This window comes from Crinia signifera, chromosome 12 (assembly GCF_055691185.1).
Source record: "Crinia signifera chromosome 12, ASM5569118v1, whole genome shotgun sequence".
Taxonomy (NCBI): Eukaryota; Metazoa; Chordata; class Amphibia; order Anura; family Myobatrachidae; genus Crinia; species Crinia signifera.
The window spans coordinates 89,557,465-89,575,049 of NC_139228.1; the positions used below are offsets into that span (position 1 = coordinate 89,557,465).

The 17,585-nt window shown below is 46.2% G+C and overlaps 1 protein-coding gene across 2 annotated transcripts in view; it reads left to right on the forward strand.

The window, feature by feature from the left end:
- The window catches only part of SEC23A (SEC23 homolog A, COPII component), a 76,184-nt gene extending 59,212 nt beyond the window's left edge, over window positions 1-16,972 (forward strand). For both annotated transcript variants that reach the window (XM_083166861.1, XM_083166860.1), the window contains exons 14-20: window positions 1,011-1,164; window positions 2,587-2,664; window positions 3,191-3,352; window positions 7,391-7,477; window positions 7,578-7,733; window positions 9,285-9,350; window positions 15,312-16,972. In XM_083166861.1, the coding sequence (XP_083022987.1) occupies window positions 1,011-1,164; window positions 2,587-2,664; window positions 3,191-3,352; window positions 7,391-7,477; window positions 7,578-7,733; window positions 9,285-9,350; window positions 15,312-15,401 (793 nt within the window). In that variant the 3' untranslated portion in view covers window positions 15,402-16,972. The remainder of the gene's footprint in view (window positions 1-1,010; window positions 1,165-2,586; window positions 2,665-3,190; window positions 3,353-7,390; window positions 7,478-7,577; window positions 7,734-9,284; window positions 9,351-15,311) is intronic.
- Window positions 16,973-17,585: the final 613 nt, after the last annotated feature.

A 17,585-nucleotide genomic window follows, 5' to 3' on the forward strand; every position in this document is an offset into this window, starting at 1 on the left:
TCTTTTTTGTGTATACTTGATCTCTGTATACTGTTAAAGGGCAGCACCCCCAGACTATAGATGTTATGATGTAGGGTTCTCGCGAATAAATCATTATCTGGATATTGGTGTGCAGTGTCCCTTTGGGGCTGAATGCAGTTGAATATTAAATTATACAGGATAGATACAGAAGAGACCTTTTAGTGCCATATGATATATATTAATCAGTATGGATGTACGTTAGAGAAAGGAAGGGAGTAACAGAGTACATTAGAGATGAATGCAGTAGCGACAGTGTAATTGCTGACTACCATTTAGTCCATAGCCACTGATTGTCCAATTAAATAAGTCCGAGCAACATAATAGGAAGAAAAGGAAATGTTTTAGTAAGCAAATGTTTTTGGAAGGAAGATATTCTAGTAAGTGGTTTGTGTCACATTAGTCCTTTATTGAGCAATTGCAGACATCAGAAGCCTCCAAATATCTTCATGAGAAATGGAACAAAAATAACATTTGAAGTAAATAATAGTTGACCAAACATGTAAAGTTCTCTATATAAGTCAAATGTAAAACTAATTACTTGGGTGGATTTTTGTTCACTCTTCCAAGATTCTCTTCTCTGATGGTCTTGTGCTCCACACAATCCCGAGCCTTGCCTGATTGGGAGAGTTTAATCCAATCAGCCGAGGAGCAGCGTACCCAGCTTGACACTCTGTGGGAGGTGGCAGTAGAAAAGCCGGGAGTGGAGGTGTGGCAACACCTCTCTGAGAATGGGAGGTTAACTGTGCAACCGCCTGATACCGGCCGTTGCAGGCTACTGTATATTGTATACATCTACTGTATGTAATGGTCAGCCATTCACCCAATATTGCTAAATAAAAAACAGGCAGACGATTTTATGTGTGTACCCAGCTTTACCCTTTACATGACAAATGTGATGTTTTTTAACACAATGGTTTTACAGATTGTTTATGCAAACCTAGAACATTGTTTATATAACTGAGATGAGCCTTATGTTTTATTATTTCCAGCTGGGCTGATGCTCAGACTCAGATACAGAACATCGCAGCTTCTATTGATCAAGAGGCGTCTGCCATTCTCATGGCGAGATTGGCTGTATATAGAGCGGAGACTGAGGAAGGTCCCGATGTGTTGAGGTGGCTGGACCGGCAGCTCATCCGACTGGTGAGATATTGTTGGGAGTCTGGTTAGGGAAATTAGTTGATTATTAATTAGAAAACGATGAATAAAACCAGTAAGCTTTTGCAAAGTCTTACATTATTGTGCATGTAGTGCAATTATGTAATAGGTTCCTTTATGGGGAGTATTCGGTCTCCGGCAATTGTTCTCTTATTCATTTAAATAGCTGTAATTAAAGTGGGACTTTGTTTGATTTGTGCTTGAGTGCTGAAGACGAGTGAGACTCATCCTTGGCATTGGAAGGGCGTAGCATTAACGATACAGGGTAAACTTTGCAAGCTTCTAGTGTTGCAAAGTCGGTACCTGTAACAACGATGTCGCACATGTTGACCACTAGGGATTGTATCATCTCCTCAATTTATGTATCAATACTCTAGCTTTGACGATTACACTAAGAAACAAAAAAATGTTTTTTTTCTTGCCAAGGATTTATGATCGGTTTGCGAGTACTCGCAGGTCCTATTTTCCTATTAGATCTTCACTATAGCTGAATTGGATGCAGTTTTCAAATGAATGAAAAACGATAAAATTCAGTTATTTTCTCCATTTAAAGGACCTTACTAGTCTTGGCTGCTTTACTTTACAGAATCGACTCAGGTTCGCTTTTTTAACAACTAACTTCTTTCAGCAATAACAAGAATTGGTTTTATTTGTAATAACGTAGATGCTAGTCATGTTTGAGACACATAAGACATTCACATCTTCTCACTAATGCTGGGAGGAGACAAATTCATATCTCAAAAACTAGAGCCAACTGAAAAATAAGCATGGCATATTCGTGATAAGGAGCATAGAATTAATTGAGATTGACTCTTAAATTCCTGGCAACAGATTCACTGTTCACCAGTGTTATCAAAGAGGGTTATCGGTACTTAGGAGCCAATTCAGACCCCTTCTCTCAGGTCCAAAATCGGCCCCTTGTTCAATGGTGGGTTTGTGCATGCGCGAACCTCGGGTGCGAGCGGCTTTGGCGAGGTTTACACTCGCCAAGCCGTTTGCTGGGCAAACTTCGGGCTGGAGCAGGGGCATCAGCCCGTCTGCGTACCCATGGGAATGCCCAGTTTTCTCATGGGGATGATGGGCATTCCCATGTTCCAGCAGCTGCAACGCCTCCAACCCTCCCACCCTGCAACGAGCAGCCCAGCGAGTGTGTAACTCTCCGATGCTGTCCATGCTGGGGTCTGCACATGCACAATTACATGCTTGCACATGTGCAGACCCCCAATCATCAGAAAGGGGATGAATTTTAAACCGTCCATATGAAGAAGAATCACCCCCATAGTTCCTTACATTCAGTAGGCATGTATCTTAGATTAACTCATTATTTGGGAATAGATTCTTTCCTAGCTATGATTTTTCTTATTAACCTGTATATTAGACACGCATGTGATCTCTCTCCGTTTACAGTGTCAGAAGTTTGGAGAATACCACAAGGATGACCCCAACTCCTTCAGGTTTGCCGAAACGTTCTCTCTGTACCCCCAGGTACGTGTTGTGTCATTTCCACACAGCAAGCTGTATAAATGTGAAATCCTTCCTATAAGAAGCTCTCTTCCTAAAGCGGCTGGGTCCTTCCGGCACAGAAGGGTCCTTCCAGCACAGAAGGGTCCTACCGGCACAGAAGGGTCCTAGTAAAAAAAAAGTATTCTGTAAAATCAAATGTTTAGGCAAGAGGTAATAAGTGTGACAATTATCAGTTACAGGGCTACTGAGTCATTGGGTGTGTCGGGTAAAGGAGAATATAGCCATTATTGGGGCATCACGCTAAACGTTGTGCACCAGGGTATAGGCCTTTCCTCTTCTCCGGACCCTTACAGATGCCTCAGGTCATTTGTTCCTCCTCCGAACCCTTCTTGCCTAAATTCTTTTATTTATATAGAAACTTAAACCATGGTGTTAAACGCCAATATTTCTGTTGTTAGAATGAAATTAAAGGTCATATTTCTCTGTTTCTAACCGATGACAAATGATAGCACATAGCTGAGGTCATGTCTTGTTCCTTATTTTCTAGTTCATGTTCCATCTGAGGAGATCCCCGTTCCTGCAGGTGTTTAACAACAGTCCCGATGAGAGCTCGTATTACAGACATCACTTCATGCGTCAGGATCTTACCCAGTCCCTTATAATGATACAGCCCATCCTTTATTCCTATTCCTTCAGCGGCCCCCCAGAGGTATGGAATGTCCTATTAGCTGAAACGTTACCATAAAGCGGGAGAGTCTGAGTCGGATTTACCTGCCAATATGGAATCCACCGCATGTGCGTCTGTATCACAAGACAGGGTGTGCGCATGTGCTGCACAGCGCGTCCATACGTGCATACGTCTCTCATCTTGTAAGTGGAGGCTAATGTCAAGTAGTCTTTTCTGTTAAGTGAGTATCAAGTAGCACAAGCGATAGCGCAAGTGATACTATCGATGGTGGATGAACCAGCCACCATCAGAACAGTAGGCGGGACAGTGGTCCAGACCCACAGATCTGCAGCTTATGTCTGTCTCGTTGCTTCGTCAGCATGTGAATGTAAGTACAGGAATTGCAGTACCGCAGCCGTAGCAGTGTCCGACTCCGAATCAGCTTCCAAAGAGAAGCGATAAATATTTGATTATTCTCTGCAGATAGTTCACTTCCTCTGTACAAATACATTCACATAAGTATATTTAGTAGATGTCAGTGACACCCGGTACAGCTAATAGTATCCCCTTTACACGACCAAAAATGGGGCTTGGTCTCTTGGGTGTCCTGCACTTCCATCATGGTGGGGGAAGCCTAAAAGAAGCCCCACCCCTGTTTCATAACTCCGGGATTGTACTCCGCAAACCTGGAGGTGCTGGGCTGCCCCCAGAGATTTGCATCTGCCTTCTCAGTGACAGGATTGCCGTCTTCTTATGCCCTGTCCAGTCGACGGATTACAGAATTCAATTCAGTATATGGCGCAAATTTGGACATGTCTACTTCAGGTCTTAGAATATAGTGAAATGAAACAGTGTTTAAAAGGGAACAAGGTTGGGCAATGTGAAACTTGTGGTGTCCTCTCCTGAAAGCATAGAACATGCACCTCCATGTGCACAGAGTGAGTAACTAGACAAGGAACTGGTGCAGAACCAAGACATTTCGTACAGTTTACGTTGCACATGACGTCCACCATGTTCACCCCTAAGGCTAAAATAGAGCTTTGATTGGTCAAGGGTGTTTAGTTTTATTTTCCCTCAATTCGTTGGTGCTTGAACTAACTTGTGTCCACCTCAAAGAAAGAACATCACAAAAATCCTTCCTCTCCCTCTCTCTCCTCCCCCCCCCCCCCCCCCATCTCTTTCTACTGTAACCCATGTCCTGCAATTATCCAGAGCACTCAGATGAATGCTGTTAAATATTTACCTTCTATCTGTGACTAATAAGCTACATAGCCTAAAACCACTAATGTGCTGTTTAATGATGCAGGCCTTTGCTTTCCTGTAATGTTAATTGCAGGAATGAATAACCCCAGGCTCAGCAGGAGCCGGCAGCGGCATTTATAGGTGCCAGTGGTGGTTACGCCGGTCATTGATAAACGAGAGCGCAGGATTTCTCTGCATATTTCTGAATCCCAGCGCACTGACCGCAGTTAGAATGAAGACGGATATAATGGCAGGACAAACATCTGCTTCCAGTCAATATCTCATTCCCTGTCACCTCAGACTTGTTGATTACAAATTGAGGGTTTCAAAGGGCTCATTGTATAATCATAATCATTCGCATTACTGAGGTATATTGGTTTATACTGTGTATTTATAGACCTAGACCAGACCCTTTATTTGTGTATTAAAATAAGGTAATATTTAGTACTGTCGGTCAAACTTCAGTGACTATGCCGGATTGGAGGGGGGAGGGGGGGTGTTTGGGCATATATTGTACACACACTAGATGTTCCATAACAATGAGGCTATAGGCTAATGTTCCATTTTAAATATTAAAAGGCATTATGTATCGCATGCGATCCCAGCCAAGCCTGCCCGGCACTGAAGCAATACAAGAGGTTGCTTGTGCAGCCGTTGCTGTCAGAAATGCTGTCATTCCTAGTGTTCATTCTAGCACCCGTCAGCTTTGAAAATCCCTGCAGTTCCTGTTCCCTGCCTGGGGTGTTGCTGTCTGCTGTGGTGTTTCTAGCACAGGTCTGGTTTGCATATCAGTGCCTATATACATCCCACACTGTGCTAGAAGCACTACAGCAGACAGCGACACCCCAGGCAGGGAAGAGGAACTGCATGGGTTTTCAAAGATGGTGGGTGCTAGAGTGAACACTAATTCACATGCAGTTGTGACTTTTTTCCTGCAATTGGTCACCGCAATCGTAGGAAAAGACCCCAAATTGCATGTGAATTGCCTAGTGTATGGGGGCCTAAAGTTTACTGTAGAGATTCAGCTGGAGGATGCGATTCCTGTATTATGTATCCATAAGGTCACGCTGCCCCTCCAACTACTCCCACTGGGTTCAGATGAAACTGCCCAATCCACTGTGCACAGATGAGGTAGGTATAGGCATGGGAGTGTAGGGGCGGAGCAGACAGCGAGTGGAGGGAGGGGTTGTGAGTGGGACAGAGTGGAGAGAAGGGTAAATGGGGTGAAGGCCAAACGTCAGTAGTGTAGACCTAGTTGAGCACGGCCGACCAAACTCGCATCTGATTATCATGCCACACTTTCACACCCCTGACTCTATCCCCTAAAATGAGCAGATGGTCCCAGAGGTTTGTATACTTTTTGCAAAAACAAATGTTATGTTGGATTTAAGGAAACAATTGAGAAAACTGAAAGCTGCAGGATTCCCTTCTAGCATGAGTACCCGGACATCCAGCAAATGATCAGATTGCTTATATAACAGTTTGCATGAGGTTTTGTATAGAACACAAGACAAGGAGAACACGTCCTGCACGCATCAGTCAGGAAGCTAGGTGGATGCATTACAGTCTCTCATTGCTGAGGGGGTGGTGCACTAGGGAAATCTTTTTGGCCAAAGACTTGGCTGCAATGTCATGCAAGTCGCACACCGGGCCTGATTCTTACTGCTGTATACATGGAAGCAGCGGCAATAGCGCTGATATGGTCGTGCAGCAAGGGGTGCCATGCCTCCAAGCTGTGTCCTAGTACGCACCATTGGATCATCTACAAGGCAAAGGGCCGGCTGTGTGACCCATGGGGCCATGCGAGCCAGTCACTGCAGATGCAATATAGAGGCCAGGAAATCCCTGCCATCTGACGGAACTGCTGGCCTCACCCCTCCCCCACAAAACCAGCAACATGCCTCTGATTTGGGAAACTCATCGCCCAACCCAAGAAGCATGAGACTGTCAATCACTGACAGTCTGCTATTGATCTGTATCCTATTCATTAACTGTATATACCTATATAATCCTGTACTAGCAGTTATGTGTAGTATACAGGCGGATCACTTGCACTTTAAATCAATGTTCACATTAGTCCTGTGTGTTAACAATCCTTTACGCCTGCAAAGTGCTGTCCCCATTAATGGAGCAGGGACTATAACCAGAGCAGATTCCTTATGAGACGTGATCATTTGGCGTCCTTTTCTCCGCTGCGGGAGACACGTGATCAGGTGCGGCGAGGAATGGAATCACCTCCTTGTTACCGTGGGTGCAGTGAGCATGTCGCTGCAGCTGCGGATTGATTTAGCTTCCTATGACGCAGCTGCGCTGTACCAGATAATTCTGGCTACCTCATATGCCTTTCCCATCGGTATACAGTCGTTAGGTCGACACATATAATGTCGACATGCATTGTGCCGACCACTGAAGGTCAACATGGCTTAGTTTGACATGGTTGGAAGGTCTACACAAGCATTAGTTTGACAGTCAAAAGGTTGACATGAGTTTTTTGTTGTTGTTATGAGCCGACATGTTACCCCTGACGCGTTTCGCTCTGCACAAGATCTTTATCAAAGTGTGCGGCAGCCATTCCGGCGGAACCCTCTCTGTGCTATTTTGAGGCCAGTCATAGGTTAATCTCAGGCCTCTAACTACATAGCCCAAACACATCGCCTGGAGCAAGGTAACGCGGGTGAACCACTGATTAGTTGAATTTTCATCAATGGAAAAACTAGTGGTAAAATAAAAGTTTAGAAATGAATATACATTTGAAAAACGAATCAAATGAAATGTCCCATTGGTAGCCAAATGTTTCCTATTACATAAACACTCATTCATACTCTTCTGTGTTTACAGCCGGTATTACTAGATAGCAGCAGTATTCTCCCAGATAGGATCCTCCTGATGGACACATTTTTCCAGATTCTTATTTACCATGGTGAGGTGAGTGTGTCCACAACTACGTCTGCATATTGAAGGGACATCCTCTCTAGATTTCATAATCATGGTGCCTAAATGGTAATTGTGGACGTTTGCCTTACAGACCATTGCACAGTGGAGGAAGGCGGGCTACCAGGACATGCCGGAGTACGACAACTTCCGACACTTGTTACAGGCCCCTGTGGATGACGGGCAGGAGATTCTTCACTCTCGCTTCCCGATGCCCCGTTACATCGACACTGAGCATGGAGGGAGCCAGGTGAGTACACAGGAATAAGGAGTGGGATACCTTGGCAAAGACAATATACAACATTTCATATTTTGGAATTACATTATTCTGTGTGATTTACAGAGTCAGTATTGCGGCACAAGGGTGCAGATCCGTGCAGGCATCAGTGTAAAAAAATTTTCTCAAAGAGCCGGACCTGGTTTTAAAAAATCAGGGAACAAAACATATAGGTGTCCCCTGGATTTTTTAAAACCAGCAGCAGGCTCAAGAGCTGGTTCTGGTTCCCAAAATATGGGGAACAAAACGAGTAGGGGTCCCCCGTACTTGAGGGGGGGGGGGGAGTTTTTATACAAGTTTGGCCAGGGGGGCCACAGCATTTACTCCTGACCGGTCAGCCTGGGCAGGGATTTTGGGGAAGTGGGAACTCCCCCCCCCCCCCCAATGATGGGGTCCCCAGTATTTACATGCCCAAGCTGAAGCCTGGGGCTGTCCCTGAGAAGTAGGCACCGGGCTCATGGTAGTGTAAATAATATAATAAACTATTGTGTATTGCTGTGGAACTAGGAGTCCCAGCAAGCCTGCACCGCATGCAGGCTTGTCCCGAGTCCCAGCATGCAGGGCATTAAAATGGCCCGCTGGAACTTGTAGTTCCACAACAATACAAATAGTGAAATAAACACACACTGACACAATTAAAGTCAAACATTATTACATCCATAGCCCATACAAACAGATACTTACCTACCTTGACACGTAAGTAGGTATCCGTCCGTCCACTGGTCCCGTAGTAATCCATCTGGGGTACCTGTGGAAGGATACCATACTCCCCAGGGTCCTCTGACATAGATCACGTCCATGTAGGCATCCCGGGTACTTGGCAAAAAAACAAACCGCTCAAAACCAAATCCCAGAACGAACTGAGGAGAGCTGCAGATAGTTTGTTTACTTTCTGCAGCTCCTCCCCCAAATAGCGCTATTGGCCGCCTAGCGGCTCCTGATTGGTATCACCCTTTAAGCTAGGGAAGGGGAACCTTCGGCCCTTCAGCTGTTGTTGAACTATCCCAGCATACCCTGCATCAGTTCTGGCATGACCAAATAGCAAAACTGTTGCAGGGGATGCTGGGATGTTTAGTTCAACAACAGCTGAAGGGCTTAAAGGGGGATACCTTAAAAACCTAAAGATCCTCATCTAATTCTTCAGTGATGGTTATTTTATGTATTGTAATGGCTGTGGCATTATTACCCTATTGTACCCATTGTATACTGCATATTGTCATGTACTGCCAACACCAGTAAAAGTCTTGCCCAAATACCAGGCAATTATACTGTATATAAGGAAGTTGTGTTTATTACTTTTCCATACGCATATGTTGTGGGTAACCTTTAGGTGATCCACCTTTCTGTCTGTATAAGTGACAGCGCCATTAGTGGTACCTACTCAGGATGTTCTGCACTATTTCGGCTCTGTAGTAGAACCTGCTGCCACGTCTGCTGCTGGTCACTCAGAGAGGCTCCAGTACATGTTCACATCTATGTCTGTTATAACGAGACCAGTTGCTGATTTCCGTTTGTGTTATTTAGGCTCGCTTCCTGCTGTCCAAGGTGAATCCTTCCCAGACCCACAACAACATGTACAGCTGGGGACAGGTCAGTGTCATTACATGTCATGTGCCTTGCGCTGCTTCTGTAAAACAATTGTCAGCTTCTGTGACCAGGTGCAATGACATTTATCGCATTCTGTGCAGTTCTTCTTATGAACACGTTTTCTAACAACTTTTAATATGAGGCTCAGTACACAGCGTAGCAGAGCATTGTTGCCAGTTATGCTAAGCGTGTGTACAGATGGGCCGATACGGGTGTTGGCATCAGCTGACAGGGAGGGGCGTTTTAAGGGGGGGGCCATCCTGGGTTAAGCACCGTGGCCCTCATTCCGTGATAGTAGAAATAGACTATGCTGCACAGTCTGTTTTTGATTGCAATGCCACGGAGCCGCACATTGGGATCAAATCGGCATTCGGGTGCGGAAAAGTGTTATGCTCACCGAAGGAGAGTCACGAACCCTGGTAAGGGCTTCCTGGGGACATTCAGCAGCGGAGTGCAACGGAGGACAGGCTGTGTGGAATCCCAGCTGATGGACCTCTGGACGTCTTCTGGGTAGCCACCCAGGACCCCCAGGCCTAAGCCCACAGAGCACACAAGCGAGCCTTCTTGCCTATAACAGCCCTTTTACCGACACTAGTATCCCGCCAGGACTTACGTCGACAAGTGGCAGGGTGAACTTAACCCCGAAGGATGCAAGCAGCTACTGGTAGGAGAGAGGCCTACACTGCCTACAGTACCTGGCCTTACCCACAGAGACAGAACTAAAAGCTGACAGGAGACACCACAATTAAAGATGCAGGCACAAGACAGAGACTCAGGTGGGGACGGATGATTCCAACTATAACATAAGCTAAATTACCCTAGTCCTTAATTGGGACGGTGAGGACAAGACAGAGGCAGGAACAAAGTATATCCTTACACTGATGTGAGCACATAAAGTATATACACAGACTGACACAAATATAACTAAGGTATGAACAAGTATTAGCACTAGAGTGCTAAATGGAAAAACTAGGTGATACTAGCAGGAAAAAGGTAGTCGCAACCAGTCGGTGTTTCAGGCAACAGATGGTTAAATGACAGGGACCGGACGCACCAGCAGAGTGAGAGCAGAGCTTACAAACAAACTCTATATCCGGTGCCGGAGCGGTCCAAATGAACAACCTATTTCCTCACAGAGTGTCCGCCTCTGACTAGTAATGACAAGAAGCTGAACGCTGCATCAGGTGCGCTCAATGTGTACTCCCTGCGGCTGCCAGGCACCCCCGTCGCCTATGCGACCACTGGGGCAGAGGGCGGCGTGCTGAACGCCTGGCAACAGCCGAGGCGACGCCGTCCCTGCCCGGAAGTTCGGGACCGGAAGTGTCGCGTCGTCCCCGCTGCCTAGCAACATCCGGGACTTGTGCTGTGGGACCCGGCTGAACACCAGAAGCGCCGTCAGCACTGCACCTAACAAAAAGCCTGGTGTCATTTCCAATAACTTGCTATCGATTTTTCCTAAATAGTCAAAATCAATAGTGCAAATCGCACCGTTTATTTAGCACCCTCTAGAAGATAATAGATTTAATCTGATTGGTTGCTATGGGAAACATCTATTCTTCAATAGAACAATCATTTTAGTACATTAACCCCTTACTTGTTTATCACATAAACTGATGTCATTTAGATTCAGACTGTGAAGAATTAGTATCAGACTCCCTAGTTCCTGCCTTTCATGTCAGCAATAACAAAATCCTTATATCCTGCTTCATATTAGGACATTTTGTACAGTCTGTGGTTATTTATGAAGTGGAGATAACCCCGTTCTCCTGTTCAACAACATATAATATAACTGAGTATTGTGTGGTCTCTGTATTATCACAGGTTAGCGTGTCCCTGTAGCCGGCAATAGATGGTGTTACCTATACTGGGCATCACCATCACCGATAAATACTCCCAGACCCGTCACCACCACTGATAAATACTCCCAGACCCGTCACCACCACCGATAAATACTCACAGACCCGTCACCACCACTGATAAATACTCACAGACCCGACACCACCGCTGATAAATACTCACAGACCCGTCACCACCACTGATAAATACTCACAGACACAACCACCGATAAATACTCACAGACCCGTCACCACCTCCGATAAATACTCACAGACCCATCACCACCTCCGATAAATACTCCCAGACTCACAGACACAAGCACCGATAAATACTCACAGACCCATCGCTACCGATAAATACTCACAGACCCGACACCACCACCGATAAATACTCACAGACCCGTCACCACCACTGATAAATACTCACAGACCCGTCACCACCACTGATGAATACTCACAGACCCGTCACCACCACTGATAAATACTCACAGACCCGTCACCACCACTGATAAATACTCACAGACCCATCACCACCTCCGATAAATACTCCCAGACTCACAGACAATACTCACAGACCCATCACTACCGATAAATACTCCCAGACCCGTCACCACCACTGATAAATACTCACAGACCCGTCACCACCACTGATAAATACTCACAGACCCGACACCACCACGATAAATACTCCCAGACCCGTCACCACCACTGATAAATACTCACAGACCCGACACCACCGCTGATAAATACTCACAGACTCAGACACAACCACCGATAAATACTCACAGACCCGTCACCACCTCCGATAAATACTCACAGACCCGTCACCACCTCCGATAAATACTCACAGACCTGTCACCACCTCCGATAAATACTCACAGACCTGACACAACCACCGATAAATACTCACAGACCCGTCACCACCTCCGATAAATACTCACAGACCCGTCACCACCTCCGATAAATACTCACAGACCCGTCACCACCTCCGATAAATACTCACAGACCCGACACAACCACCGATAAATACTCACAGACCCTACACAACCACCGATAAATACTCCCAGACCCGTCACCACCACTGATAAATACTCACAGACCCGACACCACCACTGATAAATACTCACAGACACAACCACCGATAAATACTCACAGACCCGACACAACCACCGATAAATACTCACAGACCCGACACAACCACCGATAAATACTCCCAGACCCGTCACCACCACTGATAAATACTCACAGACCCGTCACCACCTCCGATAAATACTCACAGACCCGACACAACCACCGATAAATACTCACAGACCCGACACAACCACCGATAAATACTCCCAGACCCGTCACCACCACTGATAAATACTCACAGACCCGTCACCACCCCCGATAAATACTCCCAGACCCGTCACCACCACTGATAAATACTCACAGACCCGACACCACCACTGATAAATACTCACAGACCCGACACCACCACTGATAAATACTCACAGACCCGTCACCACCTCCGATAAATACTCACAGACCCGTCACCACCACCGATAAATACTCAGACCTGTCACCACCTCCGATAAATACTCACAGACCCGACACAACCACCGATAAATATTTACAGACCCGACACAACCACCGATAAATACTCCCAGACCCGTCACCACCACTGATAAATACTCACAGACCCGTCACTACCCCCGATAAATACTCCCAGACCCGTCACCACCACTGATAAATACTCCCAGACCCGTCACCACCCCCGATAAATACTCCCAGACCCGACACCACCACTGATAAATACTCACAGACACAACCACCGATAAATACTCACAGACCCGACACAACCACCGATAAATACTCACAGACCTGTCACCACCACCAATAAATACTCACAGACTTGTCACCACCTCCGATAAATACTCACAGACCCGTCACCACCCCCGATAAATACTCACAGACCCGTCACCACCTCCGATAAATACTCACAGACCCATCACCACCTCCGATAAATACTCACAGACTTGTCACCACCTCCGATAAATACTCACAGACCCGTCACCACCACGATAAATACTCACAGACCCGTCACCACCTCCGATAAATACTCACAGACCCATCACCACCTCCGATAAATACTCACAGACTTGTCACCACCTCCGATAAATACTCACAGACCCGTCACCACCACTGATAAATACAGACACAACCACCGATAAATACTCAGACCCGACACAACCACCTATAAATACTCACAGACACAACCACCGATAAATACTCCCAGACCCATCACCACCACTGATAAATACTCACAGACACAACCACCGATAAATACTCACAGACCCGACACAACCACCGATAAATACTCACAGACACAACCACCTCCGATAAATACTCACAGAGCGGTTACCATCACCGATAAATACTCACAGACCCGTCACCACCTCCGATAAATACTCACAGACTTGTCACCACCCCCGATAAATACTCACAGACCAGTCACTACCCCCAATAAATACTCACATACATGTCACCACCACCGATAAATACTCCAAGCCCCGTCACCACCCCCGATAAATACTCCCAGACCCGTCACCACCGATAAATACTCACAGACCTGACACCACCACAATAAATACTCCAGACCCGTCACCACCACGATAAATACTCCCAGACCCGTCACCACCACAATAAATACTCACAGACCCGTCACCACCACCGATAAATACTCCCAGACCCGTCACCACCCCGATAAATACTCACAGACCCATCACCACCCCCGATAAATACAGACCAGTCACCACCACCGATAAATCTCCCAGACCCATCACCACCACCAGTAAAGCTGTGCAAATACTCACAGAAGTGTGTGTGTGTGTGTGGGGGGGGGGGGGGGGGGGTACTCAAGGACCCAGGGAATAGTAAGCTGTGGTGCTAACATCCAAAAGTGCACATAGCAGTGGCTGCTGGCGCCACCCACCCGCGAGGTTATGCAGATGCCGCTCCAAACTCCTCCCCCTGTCTACATTCATATTTCTCCTACGTCATGGCCTATGCTTGCTGCATCAGTTGGAGCATCTTTATACTGCGCCATCGGTTGCACCATGGAAACGGCATACGGCCACTAGGTTGACCCTATTTATGTCGACTGCTGAAAGTCGGCACCTGAAATTGGTCAGCATGACTGTGGACCTTCCCATTGTCGATCTAATGCTTGTGTTGACCTTCCACCCTGTCACCCTATTTCAGGCATCGCTCTAAGCCCTGTGACCATCAGTGATTGACCATTTATACATGCGCTACTTTTATTTATTATTAGTCGTCTCCCGGGAACACCTCACCGTTTGATCCTATTTGGACATTGGCATTCTGCGCAGCTCTGAATTAGGCCCTATATTCTGTATAACCGACAATAGAGAGAGATATATAGATATGTCCTCGTACATCTTTGCTGCAGTCACACCACACCGCCCTTCCTGGCACGCCGGGCCGTATGAGAACCTTCTAACGTTCGGCGTCTTTTTTTGCTAAAATGCAGCTTAGTCACAACATAATATAACGAGGAAGCTGCTAATGGACGGGATAGATGACGCTTGTATATCTGTATGCGACTGAGGGGTATATTCAATGCATGCGGGATCCATTCCAAAATTCTTTTGAAGGAACGGATCCAGCATCCATTATTCAATGCAGCGGCCAAATGTGGATATCGGATTTGGCTGCTGATTGATGCTCACCCGGCCGGCTCAGGGACCGAGTGAGCGTGGCGGCGCCAATGTATGCACCCTGGCAGGAGAACGTTCTGCTGCTACCACTGACAGCACAGAAATACCAACCTACGTTATCCATGTCACTGTGCTATTCACAGTTCAGCTCCCAACTCTAAATCTACTCGCACCTATTACATTCGCTTCGGCCCGCTCCAGTGCACCATGTTGTTGGGCTACCTCCTGCCTATAAATGTGGTCTTTGTGTCACTACACTTGCCGGAACAGCGGTTTCAGAAGCTTTAGTTGGCACATTACAGTCGGCAATACATTGTTTTATAGAAGGTATGTTTCCCATGCATCAGATCTGTATATCCCGGTGACTGCAATTTAATATCAAATATAAACACTTTGAAACTCTTCTGCAGGAGTCCGGCGCCCCCATTCTCACTGACGATGTGAGTCTGCAAGTTTTCATGGATCATCTGAAGAAACTAGCGGTGTCCAGCGCTGCCTAATAGCAGTGTCCAGCGCTGCCTAAAACCAAGAACTGTTGGATTGGACACTACACCTACAAAGCATCCGATGATAGGATTCACCCTCTCCGGCCTGGTTCCATCCCGGTACTGCACAAGGGACTAGGAAGATGCCACATTGGCTACTGCCCCCATGTTCTCTGCACTTGCTGCCTACGCTCTCCTCACAGTAGCTTCTGATATCCGTACAATATGCTTTATCACAATGGGTAATTGATACAGAACAAATTTCAAATGAGCTAAAAGAACAAAGCGATTGTTTTTTATTACTAAAATGTTTTTGTCCAAGCGATGACCTCGAATGTGGTTACAGCTGAGATATACGGGGGTCTCTCTAATCCCCCTTTTCCACTAGAAAAGGCAGGTCGCACCAGTGATTTTGTACCCAGGTGCGACCCGGCTTGTTTACCCTTTCCCACTAGTGGGGACATTTATTAAAACTACCTGAATAATGGTACAGAAAAGGTGCTTAAGCCCAAAGCAAACAATTTGTGGTCATAATGAAAAAATAATCAATTCTGTCTGATAGTGCTAGTGGGCACCAAGGTGTGTGGCATAACACTGACTGAGATACATAGGGGTAATTCAATTAACTCTCCCCGCATGCGGCAGTGTGTAAGCACCCATAGCAACATCGGAATTTGCTCCCCTGTGGGGATCCAAACAAAAATCTACAATCTCAGCGGTTCCGTAAGTGTGGCATAAAGTCACACCTAATCGCCAGGGTGAGAACATTGCTCCTAGTTAAGTTCACCCCATTATCTCACATCTTCAGTGTTGTCTTTGTCCCCACCATGCCCCCGCAAAGCGAGACGGCTGGTGATAGAGAGGGCAGCTCCTGTCAGCTCCTCCTCCTTGCCAGCAATAGGCATGGTGTGTGGCGCTGGCTTATGATGTCACAGCTGAGCGCCATACTCCCTGTCTGACAGGTGCAGAGAATGTACCACCCTTCATAATGTAAGGGGAATGGGCGGGGCCGTGCCCTGAGGCATCATGGGATATAACCAGGGCACTTGAGCCGGCCCTGGCAACTCCACCATGGTAGATCCTAAGAAACACTTTTCAGACCTGTCTCCCAACGTACACGTAAAATATTATTTTTCTATATATAGTACTAACAGCACAGAGCCTTCCATATATCATATACAACAGATATCTACGTCAGTATTCATTCAAGTTTCCTTTTTTCTTATTTTAGTTCTCTGCATGTAATTGTGTCGATATATATATTTTTCATAGAAGTACTTGTCTTTGAAGCTTGTTTTTCCCAAGGGTGTCAGTAAAGGGATTGTAACGCCCTGCTTGCAGTTTTCCACTAGCTCATTACATATTAACCCTATGTTGGTGTTTGTGGAGCAGTCTTAGAACCCTTCGCTCACATGCACACGTTGTTTACATTTTCAGATTTTAGCCTTGTTGCTGCCTGTTTAGAATAAGAGATGCATTTGCAGCACTTTCCTTCTCTACCAGTCGTTTTAGTAAACCGCATTGCTCTTCTCCAGTCTTGTTCTCCAGACTTAGGACCAGATGCACTAAGCTTCAAAAGTGATCAAATGGAGAGTGATAAACAGCCAGCCAATCAGCTCCTACCTGTCATGTCACAGACTGTGTTTGAAAAATGTCAGACAGGAGCTGATTGGCTGGTTGTTTATCACTCTCCATTTTATCACTTTTGAAGCTTAGCGCATCTGGCACCAAGACCTTTAATATAATAAAGTGTTTAAAGGTAAGGTTTTTTTATTAGCTCTTGTACTGCTGAGCATTAAAGGTAGCGGAGTCTCCTGGATGCATTAAATGTAGCCTGAGTGTCAAGAATGAAGGTTTACTGTCACCCTGAGTCCATTTACAGTATGTGCTTCATTTCTGTGTTCTCCATAACTTCAATAAAGTGACTGATCTGCAATGCACCTTTATTTAGCAGTGTGTGTGGTGTACTTACATTTTCCGTGTCATTGTAGTAAATCACCACTGTAATAGAGGGGGGTATTCAATGCCTGACGTTATTTCTAACTGTGGAAATATCGGCAGTTCAGTATTCAATCCAAACCGGGACTCTCCATCCTGGCCGGGACTCTCCTGCTACAGACCTGCCCAGAGCCGGCCCTAGCCTAAATGATGCCCTAGGCAAGATTTTGGCTGGTTCCCCCTAGCACCGCCACTAGTTCC